The 20,766-nt window shown below is 40.7% G+C and overlaps 1 protein-coding gene across 1 annotated transcript; it reads left to right on the forward strand.

Moving 5' to 3' along the window:
- The first annotated feature begins 29 nt into the window (after window positions 1-29).
- On the forward strand, window positions 30-20,563 carry slc7a11 (solute carrier family 7 member 11). The gene is made up of 12 exons (XM_066649059.1): window positions 30-412; window positions 6,581-6,707; window positions 11,248-11,363; window positions 11,512-11,637; window positions 12,092-12,191; window positions 12,515-12,559; window positions 12,847-12,970; window positions 13,890-13,993; window positions 14,989-15,085; window positions 15,220-15,369; window positions 15,996-16,173; window positions 16,317-20,563. Exons 1-12 carry the CDS (start codon window positions 163-165, stop codon window positions 16,370-16,372), a joined length of 1,473 nt encoding a protein of 490 aa, XP_066505156.1. The 5' UTR covers window positions 30-162; the 3' UTR covers window positions 16,373-20,563.
- Window positions 20,564-20,766: the final 203 nt, after the last annotated feature.

Below are 20,766 nucleotides of genomic sequence, written 5' to 3' on the forward strand. Positions count from 1 at the left end.
ACACTCGGCTTTGTTACAGTGTCGACAGTGCCGGCTGTAAAACACCAGCTTGGCTTGCCCTGAGTGCCAGTGTGTTTGTCTGTGTGTGTGTGTCTGTGTGTGTGTGAGTGTGTGTGTGTGAGTGTGTGTGTGGGTATACGTGTGCGTTTGCGGGTGCTCATAATGACCAGAAGGACACTGTTGACTCAAAATGGACATAGCAAAACAGAAGAGGGCATCCAGGCTGGATGTAACCCCCCAGGTAAAGTGGCACTAAAGAAAAAGGTCACTCTGCTGAGAGGAATCTCCATCATCATTGGCACCATCATCGGAGCAGGAATCTTCATCTCTCCCAAGGGCATCCTGAAGAATTCCGGAAGTGTGGGAATGTCCTTGGTGGTGTGGGTGGCCTGTGGGGTCCTCTCTTTATTTGGTAAGTAGAACATAACATATATTCTTAAATACATACAACTATATGCCAACAGTAGCTGGTACAGTTAGGCCTTCAGCTTGGGCCGTAAATGTAAAAGATCAGAGAGGATGCTAACTTCTACTCCCACCCCTAGTACCATGTTAGCACTAAGCAATAGTACCATGTTAGCACTAAGTACTAGTACCATGTTAGCACTGAGTACTAGTACCATGTTAGCACTAAATACTAGTAACATGTTAGCACTAAGTACTATTACTATGTTAGCACGAAGTATGAGTACCATGTTAGCACTAAGTACTAGTACCACGTTAGCACTAAATACTAGTAACATGTTAGCACTAAGTACTATTACTATGTTAGCACAAAGTATGAGTACCATGTTAGCACTAAGTACCAGTACCGTTAGCACTAAATACTAGTAACATGTTAGCACTAAGTACTAGTACTATGTTAGCACAGAGTACTAGTACCATGTCAGCACTAAGTACTAGTACCATGTTAGCACTAAGTACTAGTACCATGTTAGCACTGAGTACTAGTACCATGTTAGCACTAAATACTAGTAACATGTTAGCACTAAGTACTATTACTATGTTAGCACAAAGTATGAATACCATGTTAGCACTAAGTACCAGTACCGTTAGCACTAAATACTAGTAACATGTTAGCACTAAGTACTAGTACCAAGTTAGCACTAAGTATCAGTACCATGTTAGCACTAAGTACTAGTACCATGTTAGCACTAAGTACTAGTACCATGTTAGCACTAAATACTAGTACCATGTTAGCACTAAGTGCAAAGATATACTTTTGACCACTCTAGAATAAAGAGATATTTTGATTTTGTAATGGGCAATTTAACATATATTTCCACTGTCACAATGTTTTTCAGTAAGTCTTTCAGTAAAGAGCCTTAGCGTACGTAGTTTGCCAGTGCTTGCCATTTCTAACAATTACCTGTAATGCACTAGTCATGCTACCACTCAGGCTAGCAGTAAGCTAATATAGTATTACTCACTGAAAGATTGTCCCACTAACTGGAAATATTTTTTTTCTTAGATTTCCCATTTTCCCAGAGGTTAATTTAACTTGTTAGACCTTTGACCTATTTGGTATGGTAATTTGACCTATTACCATAGAGAGAATATAAGCTCTTCTTTAATATTATCTCTTCTTAAAAATGGGCCACATATTTTATTGCCCACAGAAATCATCAGGCTGGAACATGATTAATTTCTAAAGCTGTACACATATATACATACCTACACATAACGCTAGCCACACATGTATGTACACACACACACAAACACACACACCTCTCTTTTCGCTGACTCATAACTGCTGTGTCATTAGCCAACACGCAGAAACTTGAACAATGGGCATGCCAGTCATGACATAAGGACAAACACAGCGTCTCTTAAGATTAGCGTGTTACTGAAGCTAGTGTCATCTTTTATGAATGAGCATCAGAAGGCAGGGCAGGAGTGGGGCTGAAGTTACGTTCTGTTCAGAAGATAGCTCCTGGCCACATGCTTCCTGTGTGTGTGTGTGTGTGTGTGTGTGTGTGTGTGTGTGTCAGTAGAACTGTCGCTTCCGTAACACATGTACCACACATTCATTAGCTTAGCGGCAATGCGCTACACAGTGGAAGAAGCAGGTGCTTTTTAAAGAGCTTTTTTTCTGCTTCTCTCTTCTTCTAGTCCTGTAATTTTCATTGTTTACCCAAGGTTCTTTAGACATGACCAGCCTTAAAGCCTGGAACACAGTGACCTCCACTGAATTCTCTACTTTATGCTCTAAGAAAGTTGTTAAGTAATCTCAGATTTCAGGACATTCTGACATGCTGTTATCTTTAAAAATAGAAAGTACATTGCAGGTAAAAACAGCAGAATAACAGATCATGGTTTCTGTAGACACCTGTGTCTATGACAGGGAAATGATAAGTGAGACAGCTGAAGGTGCGTAGGCCACTATAACCAATTTTGCTGGCCTGTCTCAGTATCTTTTACATGAGACAGGGTGTATTTTAAATTTAAAGGCTGTCTTTGTACACTATGCTAGCCATCGAAAGAAATGAGAAGCCTGGTAATAACAAGTGTAAAACATCCAATTGTCATTCTTTTGTCTTGCCCTAATAGCTGGTGCTGCTGTTTGCTTTCATCATAATGGCAGGTGGTGGTCACCTTTATTTCTCTATTCATTTGCTGTGCTGTCACTTTACTCATGTTTTGGCATCTTCCCAAAACAGTCACTGACTTAAGGAAGTAGGTCATATACTGTGTGTGACTGGATTTGAACCTGACTGATCCTAATCAGAGAACTTGCACAAGCTTGGTTTGAGCAATTATTTTTCCACAGGTAATGCCATAAATGTATATGACAAATACCGGTGTAATACATAAGTGCAAAACTTTGAGTGAGTACAGGTCTTGCAAATTTTATGTGAAAAAAACAAGAAAAAAAAAACACATCTCTGCAGAATGTGGTGCACAATTGCTGTTCATTTACTTCATTTATTTTATTCTAAAATAAATTAAACAAAGGTGAAATATGTGCTAAATGTAATAACACCTGTTTTAATCCCTTACAGAGAGTTCTGTAACATGTTTTGGCCAAAATCCCACAAAGATCGAACCCCACAGTAGAGTTCTCCACCTGTCTAAATATTCATTCATTCATTCACTCATTGTCAGGGTTGCAGTGGGTCTGGAGCCTACCTGGGTGTCACTGGATGCAAGGCAGGTACACACCCTGGAGGTATGTCACAGGGCAACACACACTCACACATTCACTCACACATATGGACACTTTTGAGTCGCCGATCCACCTACCAAAGTGTGTTTTTGGACCATGGAAGGAAACTCGAGCACCCGGAGGAAACCCACGCAGACACAGGGAGAACACACCAAACTCCTCACAGACAGTCACCCGGAGGAAACCCACGCAGACACAGAGAGAACACACCACACTCCTCACAGACAGTCACCCGGAGGAAACCCACGCAGACACAGGAAGAACACACCACACTCCTCACAGACAGTCACCCAGAGGAAACCCACGCAGACACAGAGAGAACACACCATACTCCTCACAGACAGTCACCCGGAGGAAACCCACGCAGACACAGGGAGAACACACCACACTCCTCACAGACAGTCACCCGGAGGAAACCCACGCAGACACAGAGAGAACACACCACACTCCTTACAGAAAGTCACCCGGAGGAAACCCACGCAGACACAGGGAGAACACACCACACTCCTCACAGACAATCACTCGGAGCGGGACTCAATTCCACAACCTCCAGGTCCCTAGAGGTGTGTAACTGCGACACTACTTGCTGCGCCACCGTGCCGCCCCCTGTCTAAACAGACCTGTTGAAAACAGCTGATTTCAACCCCTGACACTTTGAATAATATTGAGCCACTCGTTATTTCCCCTGATCTGAGCACACAGCAGTGAGGAGTGAGGAGGTGAAGATGTTTATTTTCTTTTTCTTCTTTGTTTATGTTTTTTTTTTTTTTCCCCTCTGTGCTTGTTGTGTTTGTTTTGCTCCGTTTAAACTTGTCTTTGTGCTCTCACATGAACACGGGTACAGCGCTGTGATTGGAGAGACTCAGACGAGGGGGCAGGGCCATTTTATGTCTCTGCACTTGACGTTAGGCTTATTTAATTGTTTTTGAGTTCTGGGCTCAGATGCACTGAAAAAATATTTTATATTATATTTATAATATCCCTCTCTCAGTTTGTTCCAAAAGCAATATATATTACTATATTTTCACCTTAAACATATCCAAAAACAACAACAAATAATAATAATAATAATAATAATAATAATAATAATAATAATAATATCTTGTCCGGTGATGTCAGCACGTTTGCATGTATAATCATTTTTGTTAGTTTATTAATATATAAAAATGGTGAAATATTCAGGGGAAGGATTGTTATCAATGCCTTAAATTAACTGTAATCTGTCAGTGCTGATTTGTAGGTACTCCAAGGCCATGTATGTGTGTGTGTGTGTGAGAGAGAGAGAGAGACAGAAAGAGAGAGAGCGCTTGTGCATGTATGTGCACGATAGTGAGAGAGAAGTGAAGAGATTTGTATTGTCTTGGCAGTTATTTTCTTAACAGAACCAAGGCTGTCGGGGTTGATGGCTGTGCGTATGGGCCGTGAATTCATTTGTGTGTCAGAGCAGTATTGTTTAAGCGTGTGTGTATTCATGTGTGTGTCAGAAATCATTTCACACTTGTCAGCGCTCTTTTGTGCGCCGCTGCCTGCAGGCTTTGAAGAACGGAGGAATTTAAAGCCATGGTTTACACTCTGTGCCCCATCTGCTACCACTATTCTTCAGAAACAGCAGTGCACTTCACACACACACATGCATTTACGTGGCCTTTATTGCTGCTGATGTAAGCCCCTCCAATCTGCTCTAAAACCTACTGACCCTACAACTTGTTAAACTTGCACTGACCTGTCCAGGAATCCTCATTCCTGTAACTTGTTGATCTTTCAGGGTCAAACCATTAACAAGTTATTCACAATTAATATTATTTATTAAATCATCTGTACAACATACATTAAACACCAGTCAAAGTGAGAAATAACATAAGCTTTAACAATTTAAATCAGGCACAAATTCAGATAATGTTTCCACAACTATTTGCTAGCTGTTTGTCTGTGTGCACGCTGGATAAAAGTCTGGTGTCGGTACACAGCACTGGCTCTGTAAATGGGAAAAACACAACCAACAGGAGTTCGCTCACTGGGTCGCTGGCTGTGCCAAGGCTGAGAAACGGCACCTGGAGGCATCTGGACGGTGGAGAAACCACCAAACATAGATAAGCAGAAAAAGGAGATGATGAAGTTGTTCTATTGCTCCATAACTCCAAAAAGTAATATAATAATACTGACTTAATTTTGCTGTTACAGCTACATTTCTGAGTTCATCTTTAACCACAAACAAGGTATAGTCAGCTTCTTACTCAAGCACTCCGTTCCGCCTTAAACGATTCATCTTCTGAATAAACACAACCAGTGAGGAAAGTTTGGTTTGCTGTGAGAACAGTCTTCAGAACGGACGCATGTCCAGCCCTGAGGGCCAGTTTCTGCTGAGCAGGAACCAGGTGGACATTACCTTCCTTCAGTTCCCATTCTACATCAAACACTGGAGACTGACTCTCTGTGTCTAATCCCTCCCTGTCTCACGTTCTAGCTTTTTAGGATATTTGCTGACTCTTTGTTTGGAACAGACCACCCCTTGTTTTTGTGGATGAAATGTGCATTGTTCATCAAGAGGGAGCTGGCCACATTCTTGGAGCTCCATCAGCTCTGTGTGTGTGTGTATTGGCAGCTCCACCTTAATGAACTGCTCTAAAGATGTCATTAACCTTGCTGAGATCTCACTAAGTTCTACGGTATTGAGACTGTTCTGCAGATGGTAATAGATAGATACACATCAGGCTGCCTGTATTATCTACTGTAAGACAGGCGTAAACAGCCTGAGGGACAGTTTTCACCCAAAATACTGTCAAGAGTCTGCTTTCCACTCACCCACCCACTGCTTATTAAACTATGTACTGCAGCAATATTGTGAATGCAATGCACAGTAATAATATTGCCTTACTGTAAATATACGGCATAAGCTATTTTATCCCTCTAAGCCAAAGCAACTGACTTTGTGTTTTAAACTTTGATTATTATTATTAGTAGTAGTAGTAGTAGTAGTAGCATTATTAATATGGTGCTAGATACTTATCTACAGCTCAATATTGTAGTAATTTCCCAATAAACATGAAACCTAAATACATGACAATCCTGCCAAATCACTGGCACTGTGTGTTACATAAAGATGGTTCCTTTAAAAATGAGTTTGATGAACATTTTAAATTCAGTAAAACCTTTCTTTATTCAATAGGATTTTCTGTTCCATCTGGAAATTATTTCCTAGAACCACGCTTCAAGTTCAGGAACCAATTAAAAGTTCTCTTTATTTATAGGAAAGCATTTCTACTGATCTCATGGAAATACTAACGAAACACAAAGGACATAGTCAATTTCTGACATGAGAGTGGTAATATCACTTTATCTTGACAATTTTCAGCTTTTTAAAAACTCTCTCTCTCTCTCTCTCTCTCTCTCTCTCTCTCTCTCTCTCTCTCTCAGGGGCTCTGTCCTATGCTGAGCTAGGCACCTCCATTAAGAAGTCTGGTGGTCACTACACATACATTTTGGAGGCATTTGGACCCCAGGTGGCTTTTGTGCAGCTGTGGGCTGACATCATTGCCATCAGGTCAGTAAAACTTCACTGTCCACTCATCCATCCAAGACTACACAGAGCTAGAGTGAACATACATGCACACACACACACACACACACGGATCTCTGGCAGTCTGTGGCGACCGTGTGGATGAGCTGCTGAAATGAAGAGGCTTATGTTAGGAGCACTGGAGCAAATACAGTAAATTCAGCTCCGTCCCAAACGGCGAATAGGATTTTCTGCAGATTTCACTGCATGAACCTCTCACGCATAGGATCAGGAACTGGCTCTGACCATGTCCAACAACAACAGTTTCCTGAGTTTACCTTCTGTGCCATTTTAATAAGTGAGAAAGCAGGCTTATATCAGACGAAACAAAACCTTGAACAGAAAAAAAAACAATAATCCCACATATTACAGAGGCAGGTTTAGACAACTCAGTGCATTACTTCCTGAACTCCATACTTCAGACTTCACTTCAGGATTGACACTTAGTTACCATTTAATAGCTACACCGTCTTCTACACACAATGATCTACACACAATTAAATCACTAATGATGGCCTTCAGAGTATTCACTGGTTCTGCTCAAATCTACCTCAATAGACCCTTAAAACCATACGTTAGCACCCGCCCTCTCCGTTCCTCAAAGGAGTGCCAACTAACACGACCAACCCCCCGTACAGGTCAGTTGAGGCTATTCTCATCTCTGGTACCACGCTGGTGGAACAAGCTTCCAAGCACTATCAGAGCAGAACAGGAACAGGAACCCTCTCCGCATTCAAGAAATCCTTGAAAACCCAACTCTTCCGAGAGTATCTCTTGCACCGAATGTCTGAATGTCTTTCTTTAATGCACTTATTACTTCCTGGCATATTGCACTCAATGTAAGGTATTCTGTATAAATTGTGCTGTAGTTCGAATGTTAGATCTTCTTTTGTAAGTCGCTTTGAGACGAATATGAAACCTCAGAATGTGTTGAGTATAGTATTACAGCTTAAGATAAAACAAATAATATGAAAAAATAATCATGAATTTCAAATCAGTTCATTGTTTTCTCAGCTCCCAGTGTGGTGTTATATTTTGTTGTGAATTTTGGGAGCTGGTATTCAATTATAACTGTAGGCTGTACAAATTACAGTAGATTCCTGTAAAAGGAATCTGGTCCAGAATTCCCTGCATTCCCTACCAAAGGAGAGTGAGAAAAGATAAGAGCCGCATTCCCATTCGACAACACTACCACACAACTGTGTGCAAATCAGTAGTGGGTGGAGCTATAGCTACAGTATGTAGATTGACGTTGAGTTCCATGTCTCTGCTGGTGTATAGGAGGTGGAGTGAGTGAATCAGTAGTTTAGTAGTGTAGCGCTGGTCCTGAAATCAGTGAAATCACATTAGGAAGCTCTTATCTGCAACGTAGAGTTAGAATAGCACCTTAATTATTATGAATCTACTGCAACTAGTCAGCAGTAATTTATTTTGATTTCACAATGATTTATTTGCAGTGGAAGATTTATTTGCAGTAGAAACTGATTGCTGTTAAATAGAGTGTGTTATTCTACAGAGTGTGTTCCATTCTAGACCCAACCTCCTGTGATTCTGCTAATGAACTGTCCTCGGAAAGGAAGCCGTGAATGTAATTAGCGAGTCGTCTGCTGTGGTAGTTGATAAGCTGAAATAACCTGTGGACACTGTGGTGGGTTTGTGGAGGGATTCAGGCTCAGCGCTGGAGGCTGATGACCCTCCGAGGCTTCTCTGTGTTCTAACACAACGGCTAATTACTAAAGCCTGTGGGAGTTTAATCCAGTATGAAAAAGCAAACACATGCAGTGTAATGGAGCCCGAGACCTCTGAATATCTTCATTAGACAGATTATAAAGTATAAACCACATCAGAAGAGGCATGCAGAGAGAAGCAGGAAGAGGACAAAGGGGAACCACCCTTTTTCTACCCTGTTTATTCCCATATGAGCAAGATACATCTGAAAAACTATTAAAAACTGTAACATAGGAGTATATGTAGCATGTAAACAAAACAGCAACTTCCTTTTATACCAGAAAATATTCCATAATGCCTGTGATAAAATGTCCTATAATTAGCTTTTTACAATTAGCATTGCTGTGACTGTGTTCACAGTCTTAATGGCACTTATCAGACATTTAATAAAGGCAGGGTCACCTCTTCCTTACGGGTGTATGACCACATCTCAGAGCTTCCTCCTGCTTCCTGTGGCTTATGGGTGGTGTCACACACTCATACTCTTCTCAAACGTTTCTCATGCGGATGGTATGGAGAATGAGGGATAATTAATGCATTTCACACATCACCATGCTGTGTGTGTTTCCCGCTAAGGAGAAGAAGTTGTGAACAGAGTGGAATGACATACTTTTACACAGCTACGTCTCCTCACATAGGTACTTAATATAGAAAAGTGAAGCTTACATACAGTACTGGCATCGAAGAAAACGTTGTGTAAACCTTTGTTTTTTTTTTTTTGGGTTTTTTTTGCAGTAAGAATATATTTTCTTTTAATGTGCAATCCCCAAAACCTCACCTTGGTTCAGAAGACATTTGTAAGAAATAATATCCTTTAATACGTTCTACACCTTCGTATTTGTTCATTACATGCAATTAGTCCCTGCCTCTATCTCCAACCACCACTCTGTTGCTCACCTGCAGCTCGTGAACCCTGTCCTGTAAGTTGACAGGATTTGTTCCTTAGGTTTATGACATAAGAAACCTTGGCTATCTCAATCCATGTCTTTGAGACTGTCTTCACAAGTGATGCACAGCCTAGTGAACCGAACATTGCCCAGACATGTTAATAAGGCTATACGCCTGATATTTTTACTGCAGGTGGTCTGTAGAAACATATATTATGAAAACGTATTGATCACATCTCATCATATGAACTCAAGTATGAATTTGCCACTTTTAACAGAATTTTCAAGGGATGTTAAATCACTGTTGTGAGGATTGGATTGCACCCAGCTGCTTTATCATGAGTGAGGCTTGTTACTGATGTTGGATGACTAGTTCTGGGTCAGTGACTCTATTCCATCTTGTCCAAAGTGTTGGATGGAGCTCTGATTTCAACAGTTCCATAGGTCTTTCGCAAACAACTTTTAACCTCAACAGGATCAGTTGACAGTCTTGCTGAGCTTGTACATTTGAGAGTGTTTGTGTAGGTGCTGCAAGGTTGCCTTCGGTTTATGACGCATCTAGAGCATGAACACGATGTTACTGATAGGAATTTTTATATTATTTTTTTGTGTGTTTATATGTGTGTGTGTGCATGTGGGAGTGTGTGTGTGAGTGTGTGCATCTAGGTCGATTCAGGACATGGGTGTGTTCACTAAGCACAGATAGTGCTCATGTACGCACACAAATGTGGATTATCAAAGTAGATAGATCAGTTCTGAACCTGTAATTACAAAAAGGAGCCTTGCTGTAAACGCAGCACACAGCTAAAAAGACGACTTCACACCTTTCTTACTCGGAACATCTCCCACCGCATATATTTTGCATTCCGTGCTCATTAACTCTTGTAAACAGAGGAATGTAGATTGAGTGACTGTAGGTGTAAGTGTGATTTGGATACGAAGCTAAGATCTTTTTTCTGATATTTTTAGCAGGTTTTGCAGAAAGCTATAGGCCTGAGAAAATATGTAGCGCTAAAGACTGTGCCATCATACTTTAAGTCATTTTAAGAAATAATTCAGCGTCGTATAGCATGTGTGCATCCTCCTTCACCAATTTGTTCTGTATATTTATAGTTAGACTTACCTGTTTTAAAGCCATACAACCCACTGAAGGGCTTCCAGTAGCAGGCTCAGACCTGCCTGGACAAGCAGGTGCTGTTCAAATGTCAGAGACCACTTTTCATGTATTTCATTGCCTTGCATTAGGGAAGAATGTGAATACTTTTTGTATGTGTATTAAAATGTGTATTAAAATATTTGTATAATATTTATATGCTTTCAGGCAAATGGTGGACATTTTTATATTTTAAAATATATGTAATATCAATTCATCTTAAAGTTCATTATAATTATATTTTCTTTATTTCCTTATTTTTTCAAAATCTTTGTTTTTAAACGGAATAACTTCTATTTAATGGTTGTTTTTATAGGAAATTGAATGAAAGGTGCTTTGTCTTTTGCACATTACTGCCCCATGCTAGAGGGCGCCAAAATCAACAGACAGAAACCTATCCCAGTTGAAGTGGGGAATCCACATATTTATCTCATGTCCTTTTGGCTTTTACACAAGGCAGGAATTCTGGAAAATTATGCCACAGAATAAGACGGTCCAATAGGACAAAAGATTTAAAGAATATTTTATTGACCTTCATGGTGGGCTTAGGTCCTGTTTCTGTGACAGATACTATTTTGTCAAATATCCTCTGTATGTTCTAAAAACAAATGTAGTTTTCTGTAAATATCTAAGACACAAAAACCATCAGAACATAACTACTTGTAATTCCTAAATTAAATAATAAGTTATTGCTAAAAATACAACTCCAATATCCAGTATATTAATTATTGATGCCTTTTTAATTGTCATTTCTCAGGCCTGCAGGAGTGGCAGTGATTTCTCTGGCGTTTGCTCGTTACATTTTGGAGCCAATCTTCATGCCCTGTGGAGTTCCTGAATTGGCCATTAAACTGACCACAGCCATCGGAATCAGTAAGAGTACCTTTCATTAATGTTTACATTATTAGCCCAGTGATAAAACCCATCATATTTGTTTAAGGAGGCTCCTTCTGGTATTGGTTCTACTTAACCTGCAATGTAATATCAATCCTGATGTTGTTTGGATGCTCTTTCTCTGCAGCTACAGTAATGTACATTAACAGTATGAGTGTGAGCTGGACGGCCAGGCTGCAGATCTTCCTCACCTTCAGCAAACTACTGGCCATCGGAATCATCATCGTCCCAGGGCTGTACCAGTTGTTTAAAGGTAAACACTGCTATTGTCCAGTGCTGTAAGTTTAGCAAACCAAATAATAAAAAGAAAGGCTAACTTCAACTTTTCAATTGATTTAGAGGAAGGAAAACCTAAAAACACAGAGGGGAAACACCCTAAAAGGACCAGGGGAAGTCCAGAGCCATGACAGGGAAGAAAACAAAGATAGCCAAACACTGATCCTGATAACTTACCTAAATGCTAATTTAGCTGTCAAACCACAAAAGGGAAACTCTTCTTACATAAGCCAGACGAAAGACTTCAGTAATTTCACCATGCTTTTTCCTTTCATGAGTGACAGGCTTTGTACTTTATCCCAGAACTGACAGCCAATCAAAACAGGGATGGGGCATGATGTCATTGAGACTTGACAAGTCATTCATCTCAGCTTCTTGATCTCGACTGATGGAAAGTGCTGTTGTCATATGTTTGCTCTCTGATTTTGTAGGAGAGACCAAAAACTTCCAGAATGCATTTCAAGTGGACACTGTCCAGCTGACCAACCTGCCCCTGGCCTTCTATTCGGGGATGTATGCTTATGCTGGCTGGTGAGTCCAGACCCATTCTACTGGACCTTTAAGCCAGACTAGATGTGTAGATCTGACCAGTGTCTCAAAGGGGGCGTAAGATAACCAACATCATCTTAGCTGAGTAGAGCGAGGGGGTGTTAAATGTACTCGCTTGACCATTTGCACAAACAGTCACTGTTTTTCTGAAAAAGTACAAAATCAGAAAATGAACACAGTGAGATTCTGACTTCTGTAAGATTATATTCACCTCAAAGCACTGGGATGACCCCCATGCTGGTCAGGTCAGACAAAATCACAGTCCGCTCATTGCTTATGAACTCTTGCATTCACTATGTCCACAGGTTTTACTTGAATTTCGTGACAGAAGAAGTGGACAACCCCGAGAGGTCAGTGCACTCTACAGTTCAGTACTATAGGTTACGCCCCAGACCGCTCTAAACTTTGAGTTATTAATAATTAGTGGCAGCCATGGCCTAAAGGTTAGAGGAGTTGGCTTGTCAAACATAGTCTACTAAACCATAAATACCCAACAAATTCACCAGTGTTAAATCAACGCTATTAGTGTTTACACTAATGGTGTTGAATTAGCTGTGTACTCTCACTGATTATCACTGTTATGAGGAACTAATAAAGGAAAACAGTGTTGTTATAATGACTTACTATGTCCTTCCAGGAACGTGCCATTGGCTATCTGCATCTCCATGGCGATTGTAACCGTGTGCTACACTCTGACCAACGTGGCGTACTACGCGGTGATGTCAGCAGCTGACCTGCTGGCCTCGCATGCTGTTGCCGTGGTGAGTGGGCTGAAAATAGCAACCTGAAGGGATTAGTAACTCCTGGACCTTGTTACCATCGAAAAATGTCAGGGACATAATCTGGAATGGCATCTATTTGTTGCTTGTGTTGGCTTGTTTTCTTGCCGGTGGGGGTTGCGCGGGTTTTACGCGGTAAACACATTAGTTGGTTTCACCTGAACAAAGTCTGATCACTGTAATCAGACAGCTGCCAGTGCATCTCCAGCACCATTATGCTACCCCAGGTGTGTGTGTGTGTGTGTGTGTGTGTGTGTGTGTGTGTGTGTGTGTGTATGAGAGAGAGAGAGAGAGAGAGAGAGAGAAAGAGATGAGAAGCAGACGGCAGCTATAATAAAAGTCTCCAGCACTTTAAAATCACACTCTACTCCACCATTAATGACTGTAATAGCCCACACCTTGTTCCTCAGGAAAAGTAAATGTAATTTCATAGAGGCGTTTACTCTTAATGTCTGTCTGTTTCTTTGCTGCAGTAATCATATATCTCTCACTCAGGCTGACAGCAGTGTGTGTGTGTGTGTGTGTGTGTGTGTGTGTGTGTATGTGTATGTGAGAGAGAGAGAGCGAGAGAGAGCGAAAGTGTGTGTGTGTTAGCATGGATCCCCCACTATGCTCGGAGATGCTCTAAAAGCTTTCCCATCCCATTAGACCTGCGTAATGCACTCATTTATGGCCTGTTGCTCTCCGCCTGTCACTCCACACATTCACTCGTATGGGGAAAGATGAAGCCTTTTTACCACACCTATTATTCATAAACACAAACAGCACTCAGAATGGAAAACGTGGAAAATCAATGTTGTGTCCTTATTTGTTTAAACAAAGCATGTTTTCACCTCTCTCTCTCTCTCTCTCTCTCTCTCTCTCTCTCTCTCTCTCTCTCTCTCTTCTCTCTCTCTCCCAGACTTTTGCAGAGAGGCTGATGGGGAACTTCTCCATGGCAGTTCCCATTTTCGTAGCTCTTTCTTGCTTTGGTTCTATGAATGGATGTCTATTTGCCATCTCCAGGTGAGCAACCATCTACGGCATACTTACAATGCATTAATTATCATTTATTGCTGTTGTTCAAAGTGGTGATATCTATATTATTACTAACATAAGCTACAAATATAGGGGCTGCTTTTTAATGGCTATATATATATTCAGATATAGGTTAGTTTTATTGGAAGTGTTTACTGAACACATAATCAATCGCATTTATTTATATAGCGCTTTTTACAACTGTTGTCACAAAGCAGCTTCAGAGAATTCCAGTAAAGACAAAGTTTTGACATGAAATGTAAAAATGTAAAGTATGTACAAATCCCCCTGGTGAGCGAGGCCATGGGTGACATTGGAAAGACAAAAGAGAAACAAACGGTTCTCAAGTTCACAAGTTGGGACCTATCTTCCTCTGGTCAGTCTACTGGTGATAATAGTCCATGAAAGCTTCAGTGTAGGGGCAGCTCCAAGGGAATTGCTGGAGCATAGGCAGCTGGTCTGAAGCATGGAGCAGGAGCTTGACAGTAATCCAGACGGACAGATGGGCGGTCATTTACTCTGAAATAGGGCTGGGGTTAGTGTTAATTTGTTTGGGTGACACATAAAATAGCTCTAAGTGAGTTAACATCCATATATCTCCAGGTGAGAGAGACCATAGGTAAGACCCCCACATTTTAAGGGTGATTCCAAACTTTTGAATTGCATATATAAAGATATTCAGACTCTTTGTACTAGTAGCTGCGCTCTAGTAGCTGGCATAGAGCTCAGTTACCGTTGGTCATCTCCAGGTTCTCAACAATGACCACTGGGATATTTTGGCTGTGTTTGGTTTCCACAAATTGCTCACCATGTGTGGTCATTTCAGACGGATGATGACTAGCACCATCTTACAGTAAAGTACCTACGACATGTTCGTGTAATGTTACAGACCTGTTTGTTACAACACAGACAAGCTGGTGTTTTCTGTTATTTCAGCCACCGTCTGCTTCTGTTCTTACGCAAACCTCTTCCTCATTCTCCAGAATGTTCTACGTTGCGTCTCGAGAGGGCCAGCTTCCCGAGATTCTGTCCATGATTCATGTCCGCCGACACACGCCAATAGCTGCTGTAATGGTTCTGGTGAGTCAGACATACACACACATGCACAACATGATCTCCAAAGCACCACAAATTATCAGGTAAAAATGATTACTGATTATGCAATGGGTGCACCTTGCCAAGTACTGAGTGCTGATTTATTGTGCCTCCTGCAGTACCCTATCACTATTCTTATCCTGTTTCTGGGGGACATCTACAGTCTGCTGAACTTCATGAGCTTCCTCCGCTGGCTCTTCATTGGTGTAGCCGTAGTGGGTCTCATCTACATGCGCTACACACGCCCTGATATGCCCCGCCCTTTTAAGGTAGCAAACCTTTACTCTACTTTAATGCTTGCTGGTACGAATGGATCAGACACAGCAGTGCTGCTGGAGTTCTTGAACACTGTGTCCACTCTCTGTCCCCTCTGTTAGACACTCCTACCTCTTCTTCATCTGTCCACCTTGTAGATGTAAAGTTGAAGACAGTAGCTCATCGAAAATAACAGTGGGCACAAGATGCCCCAAGTCCTGGATAGTTTCGACCAGTCCGGCTGGGATACTGAGGGTTTAGAATTCCAGTAGCACTGCTGTGTCTGATCCATCATACCAACACCACAAACACTAAAAACACTTGATTGCACTGCAGTGCTGGGAATGATCCATTATCTAAATGATAAATCATACATGCTCTGTGGTGGTCATCAATTGCCACTGAAGGCCGGGGGGAAAGGTGGCTCACAAAATATGCAGAGCAACAGACAACTAAAGCTTGTGATTGTAGAACTACGAAGTGCTCCTGTATGGTCAAAGATGGTCAAATCAAGGAGGTGATTTTAATGGTTTGACTCATTGGTGGATGTATTCAGGACTGACTTTGCTGTTAATATTAACGTTATCATTATGACTTTAATTACCTGAGTGTAATCTTTCCATCCTGCTCCCTTCATCAGGTCCCGATCTTTATCCCCGCTGTTTTCTCCTTCACAAGCTTCTTCATGGTCTTCCTCTCACTGTACTCCGACCCGGTGAACACAGGCATCGGCTTTGCCATCTCTCTCACAGGAATCCCTGCCTACTACATATTAATCGTCTTCAATAAGAGGCCCAAGTGGCTCCAGAGGCTCTCAGGTCAGTGGTCGTCCTCTTGAATATCACATGGACACAGCTTTTCTAGATGGTCAGACTGACGCAGACCACCGTGTGTGTTAGATCTCTTATGGATACTGAAGGGAACTATCTAATTTTCTGCTTGTTTGGCTGTTGTTTTCCAGACTCCATGAACAGATCGCTACAGATCATCCTGGAGGTGGTCCCTGCTGAGAAGTGACCCTTCCTGGTGCCCTCTCATTCCTCGCTTCCTCTTTCATCCCATTTCAGTCTTTTGTCTCACATGCTCCCTTCATCCCTCCCTCATTTTCATTCCTCTTTTATATTTTATAGAAAACAATCCCCTGGGTGACCTGCTCTCGCTCGGTCGCTCCATGAGAGAGAATGAGAGAGACCTTTCAATACCCAGGCAGGGAAACACTTCCACTCTCCGTATTCCTCTCAGAAATGTACATGCTCTCATACACAGGAGCTGTAATTTGAATTCACCTTCTTTTGTCTGAGCCTCGTGCTATGTTCTGGCTATTTTTCTGCTACTGGCTGTGGGATATGGGCCCTGTGTAGCATGGACATTAGCGGAGCTCCTGGAGCTCTGTTGTATTGCACAGTTTAGTTCCAGCAAAAACGCTAGCACATCTTTTCTAGGTGCATATTGTCTTGAGAAGGCAGTAATTCAGATCTGGTGAATGGGCACGGTAGTGGCCCAAGGACAGCTGCTATGCACTGAGTTATATTCCAGTCTCTTTATTCTGTGATGAAATGATCACATTTTTCAGTGTTTACAAATCATAAGAAAACATCTCAGAAATGCTGTCTTCACAGAAGACTTTACTTCAAAGGCAGCGTTCTTAAGGGTACATGACACCTACAAAACTTTCAGGTTGATCTCAAGGTGATTCTGTACATATCTTACTAAAAGACATTTCCAGGATTGTGCACGGAATTTAATTGGCTCTCGTTAAATGCATACTATTCATGTTTGTGGATTTTCAGGTGAATTTCTGGCAACCCAGTGTGAAATATTCGCAAAACTAACCCTAACCCTAAACTTAAACTTAACCCTGTCCCTAGTCCTAGACCTAACCCTAAAATTAAACATAAGCTTTTAAACATTGAAGTCGAAGCTTCTAAAAATTAGCAACAGCACAGTTTTGTATTTGTTGAACACTATTGCTAACACCTAAACATAGCCCTAGCCCTAATGCTAACCCTAAAACGTGTCACAAACAGAAAACAGCTCTGTTTATCTGTAGCTGTAGTTTGAGTACATAACAGAGTTTGGATGTATTTATAGAAACAGTGCCACCAGTGGATTGGAGCTGACTATTTTACGTAAACATAAAATAACTAAGAATTATGATCAGAACAACTAATGTTTGTCAGTGTAAGCGTTCATAATTGCCTGTGTAGGTTCATATAGCCTTATGAGTGTTGCCCTTCTGTACCATCTGTAAACTCTCCGAATTATGATTGGTCCATTTGTCGTAAAGTGTTCTACATAACTAGGCCTAAAAGCCAGCCTCTTTGAACTTGCAAAAAAGCTTTTTCATATAAAGAAAAGGCAATCAAAATTTCTGTAATGTGTTTCAGAAGGACATTCAGAAAGTACTTTAATTACACGTGTGGTGACTGGCTCAGGCACGGGCTCAAATTGAGAGCTTGCTGCTAGCGGATGCGACGTTAGCCTAGCGTGGATGAACTGTTTATTGAGCCGTAATTGTGGAGAAAATGATCAGTCACAGATGTCCAGCAGAGTGCCAGTGATCTGAACCCCACTGCCAACATGGGCACGGAAACGGTTAAAGGAGGAAAAGAGGGTGGTTGCCAGCTTCATCTGTTCCAGCTCCAGTTTATGAAAGTCAGCATGTGCTCCGTTGAAGCAGAAACTGACAATGTGCTCTTGTAAATAAATTTCTTTGGAACAATGCACAGACAGCGTGTTACTAACCCTGCTGCTTTAAATTAAATTCACTTCTGCTAACAGGTTCACAGTCGCTGTCACACCACTGTTTTCTCTGTGACGGTGTGGGTTTACTCCAGGTGCTTTTGTTTGCTCACAAAGTCCACAAACGCATGTTAGTAGATCAGTAAGCAATTTACTGTCCCCAGATGTGGCACCATGTCCAGGATGTGCTCCTGCAACCAGCGAATAAGGTTAGGCTCTGAAAGGATGAGGCGGTTATAGAAAATGAATGAATGGATGAAAGAATGAATTAATAATACAACCCCAGAGCAGACTTCTGTGTTTTTGGAATGCCAGTGCTCAATATATTTCACAGATTCATAGAATCATTTATTTTTAAGGCAGTACCTAACATCATTTTTTACAGCAAGTCATAGACTTTCCGTGGAAGACAATGTATTACAAGAGTCTTCTTTTAAGAGCTATCCATTAACGTTCCTATAAGTAACCAGGGGTGCTTCTTCAGTGACATATTTAAAGCTGGCAAACCTTTACTGAAAGGCAGCATACACTAGTTTACTTGACATCTGCATTAGCCTTTGTATCTAACAGTCATGACTCTGTTCTATAGCCTTATGTGTCAAGTCTTGATTGTGAGTGAGAACAAAATAGATAAAAACAGCCTGTATGACAAACTTAAACCTGCATAAACACTAATAATATATGTCAGTGGTCAAGATAGTCATATATAGGTAGCCTTCAGAAAAGTGTTGCCAGGCAACGAGCATGAAACCTTCTCATATTCTGAAGCTGGAAGTAAATTTGGACCTCAACCATCCATCCATCTCTGACCTTCTCACTGTTAGCTTGGTGTAGTGGAGCGATTTATGGCCTTTATGTCTTTTTACCTCATAAAGCATAAATCTGAAAGAGGGCTCAAACTAAGAAGGACTTTACATCGGCTGGATTTTGCACATGTCTCTTTTGGTACTATTCTCAGTGGTGGTGGAGTATGGAATGGACATCTATCTTGTCACACCAGACAATGACATTGACCAGAAAACAGCAAGGCGTACTTTGCAGACTATGCCTGTATGACACCTGCTAACACATATATGACCACAGCGGTCGCTGTAGGGTTCATTCCTTGGGAATGTGTATGGTTTATAATATCATTTAGAAACTGAATGCAGTTAGATGCACTGTTAAATGTCTTAGTAAGAAATACGTAAATATATTTGGTGGATCCTCAGTGGGTGACAAAATGTAACATTTCTCTTTTCAGTGCAAGTATGTATACGCAATACGTATCAACATGTATTAGCGATTTCAAAAGTGCCAAACCCATGAAAATATGAACATTTTCACTTAGAAGAACAGAAAAACACATCACTTGGGACCAAACTTTTAAAGCTATATAGTTATACAGTTAAAAAAAATGTTGAATGTGCAGAATTCTGTTCTGACATTTCAAGAATGTAAGAGCTTTTATTTTCTAAAATATGTTTGATGTTTAGTGGAATCAGTTGCTGTATGAAGTAGTTTATTTTGCACTGCTGTATGTTCTAGACAACGGTGAGGTGGTACGGTTTCTTCACTGCTCTGAAAATATTAACACTGCTGCTTTAAGATATTTGACTAAGTCTTAGTAGGACACTATACTTTTTCTAGAAACATCTGTAGTTTTTCGGTAGTTTGATGGAGAACTTTTAATCCCAGACTGCTTTTTTTTTTGGGTTCACAATTTTTGTGATCTTGTGAGTAGTTTGGCTATGTAACATTGTCATTACCATGTTAAAAACGTGTATTAGCAACTGTAAAAATAAGCTGTTAGCTTGTTTATTGTCACCTTAACATTACTTTAAATTGTCACTGACATATGATATGATGCTCTGATGTCATAAGAGCAACATGACAACACCACATTTTTTTACTAGGCAATATCTGTAGATACATGTTTATATCCTGGTAATTAAAATGTAAAAGTGGAGTTTAAGTGAAGTTGACATTTTTATTAAATTAGCTTTTATTGATGTATGCTCTCATCTCATAACATTTATACATAACCTTCTGCATATAACCAACAATGACATGGTTTAAATGCCAAAAACATATTCTGTAATGATGGGTTCAAACCAAATATAATCTCTGGGAGCTGATCAAAGTTGTCTGAATGAAGAACAGCATATACCTGATACACTGAATGTATATCTTTTATGTGCAAGAGTCTGAAGAAGTGTTTGCCCAGGTCTGTGAGGCTCCAGTCCTAAAATTAGAGTTCAGCACTCTGCCTCCTGATGCACACCTGTTTCAATGTGGCTAATTAGCATCGCATTCGGGAGTTAAATGCAGTGTGTTAGAGAAGGAAATACACTAATCTCTCCAAGGCTGAGTTAAACAGCTCTGTGTTAGGTGCCGCTGAATGATTTATTTTACACTATGTCAGTATTTGATATTCCCGTGTTCAATAAATGATTCTATTTAAACTTACTGTGTATTAATAATGTTACCAAATAAAACTATTTAAATACCTTTTATTCACAGTTGCTGTTATTTTTGTGTCTTCTTTACACCAAACATTCATAAAATTAAAGTCACCTGCTTGTTTCCAATGTCCATCCAATGTCCAGTGTCCACAGGAGCTGTGCAGTTACCAACTGTAGTCCACCTGTTGCTCTGCATCATTTGTTAGCCTATCAGTTTGATTTTCA

Source organism: Hoplias malabaricus, chromosome 17 (genome assembly GCF_029633855.1).
Source record: "Hoplias malabaricus isolate fHopMal1 chromosome 17, fHopMal1.hap1, whole genome shotgun sequence".
Lineage (NCBI taxonomy): Eukaryota > Metazoa > Chordata > Actinopteri > Characiformes > Erythrinidae > Hoplias > Hoplias malabaricus.

Coding starts and splice junctions, on each gene's coding strand:
- slc7a11 (XM_066649059.1), top strand. CDS start 163: ATGACCAGAAGGACACTGTTGACTCAAAATGGACATAGCAAAACAGAA. Junction 12,560..12,846: donor GAAGTGGACAACCCCGAGAG/GTCAGTGCACTC, acceptor ATGTCCTTCCAG/GAACGTGCCATTGGCTATCT. Junction 16,174..16,316: donor GTGGCTCCAGAGGCTCTCAG/GTCAGTGGTCGT, acceptor GTTGTTTTCCAG/ACTCCATGAACAGATCGCTA.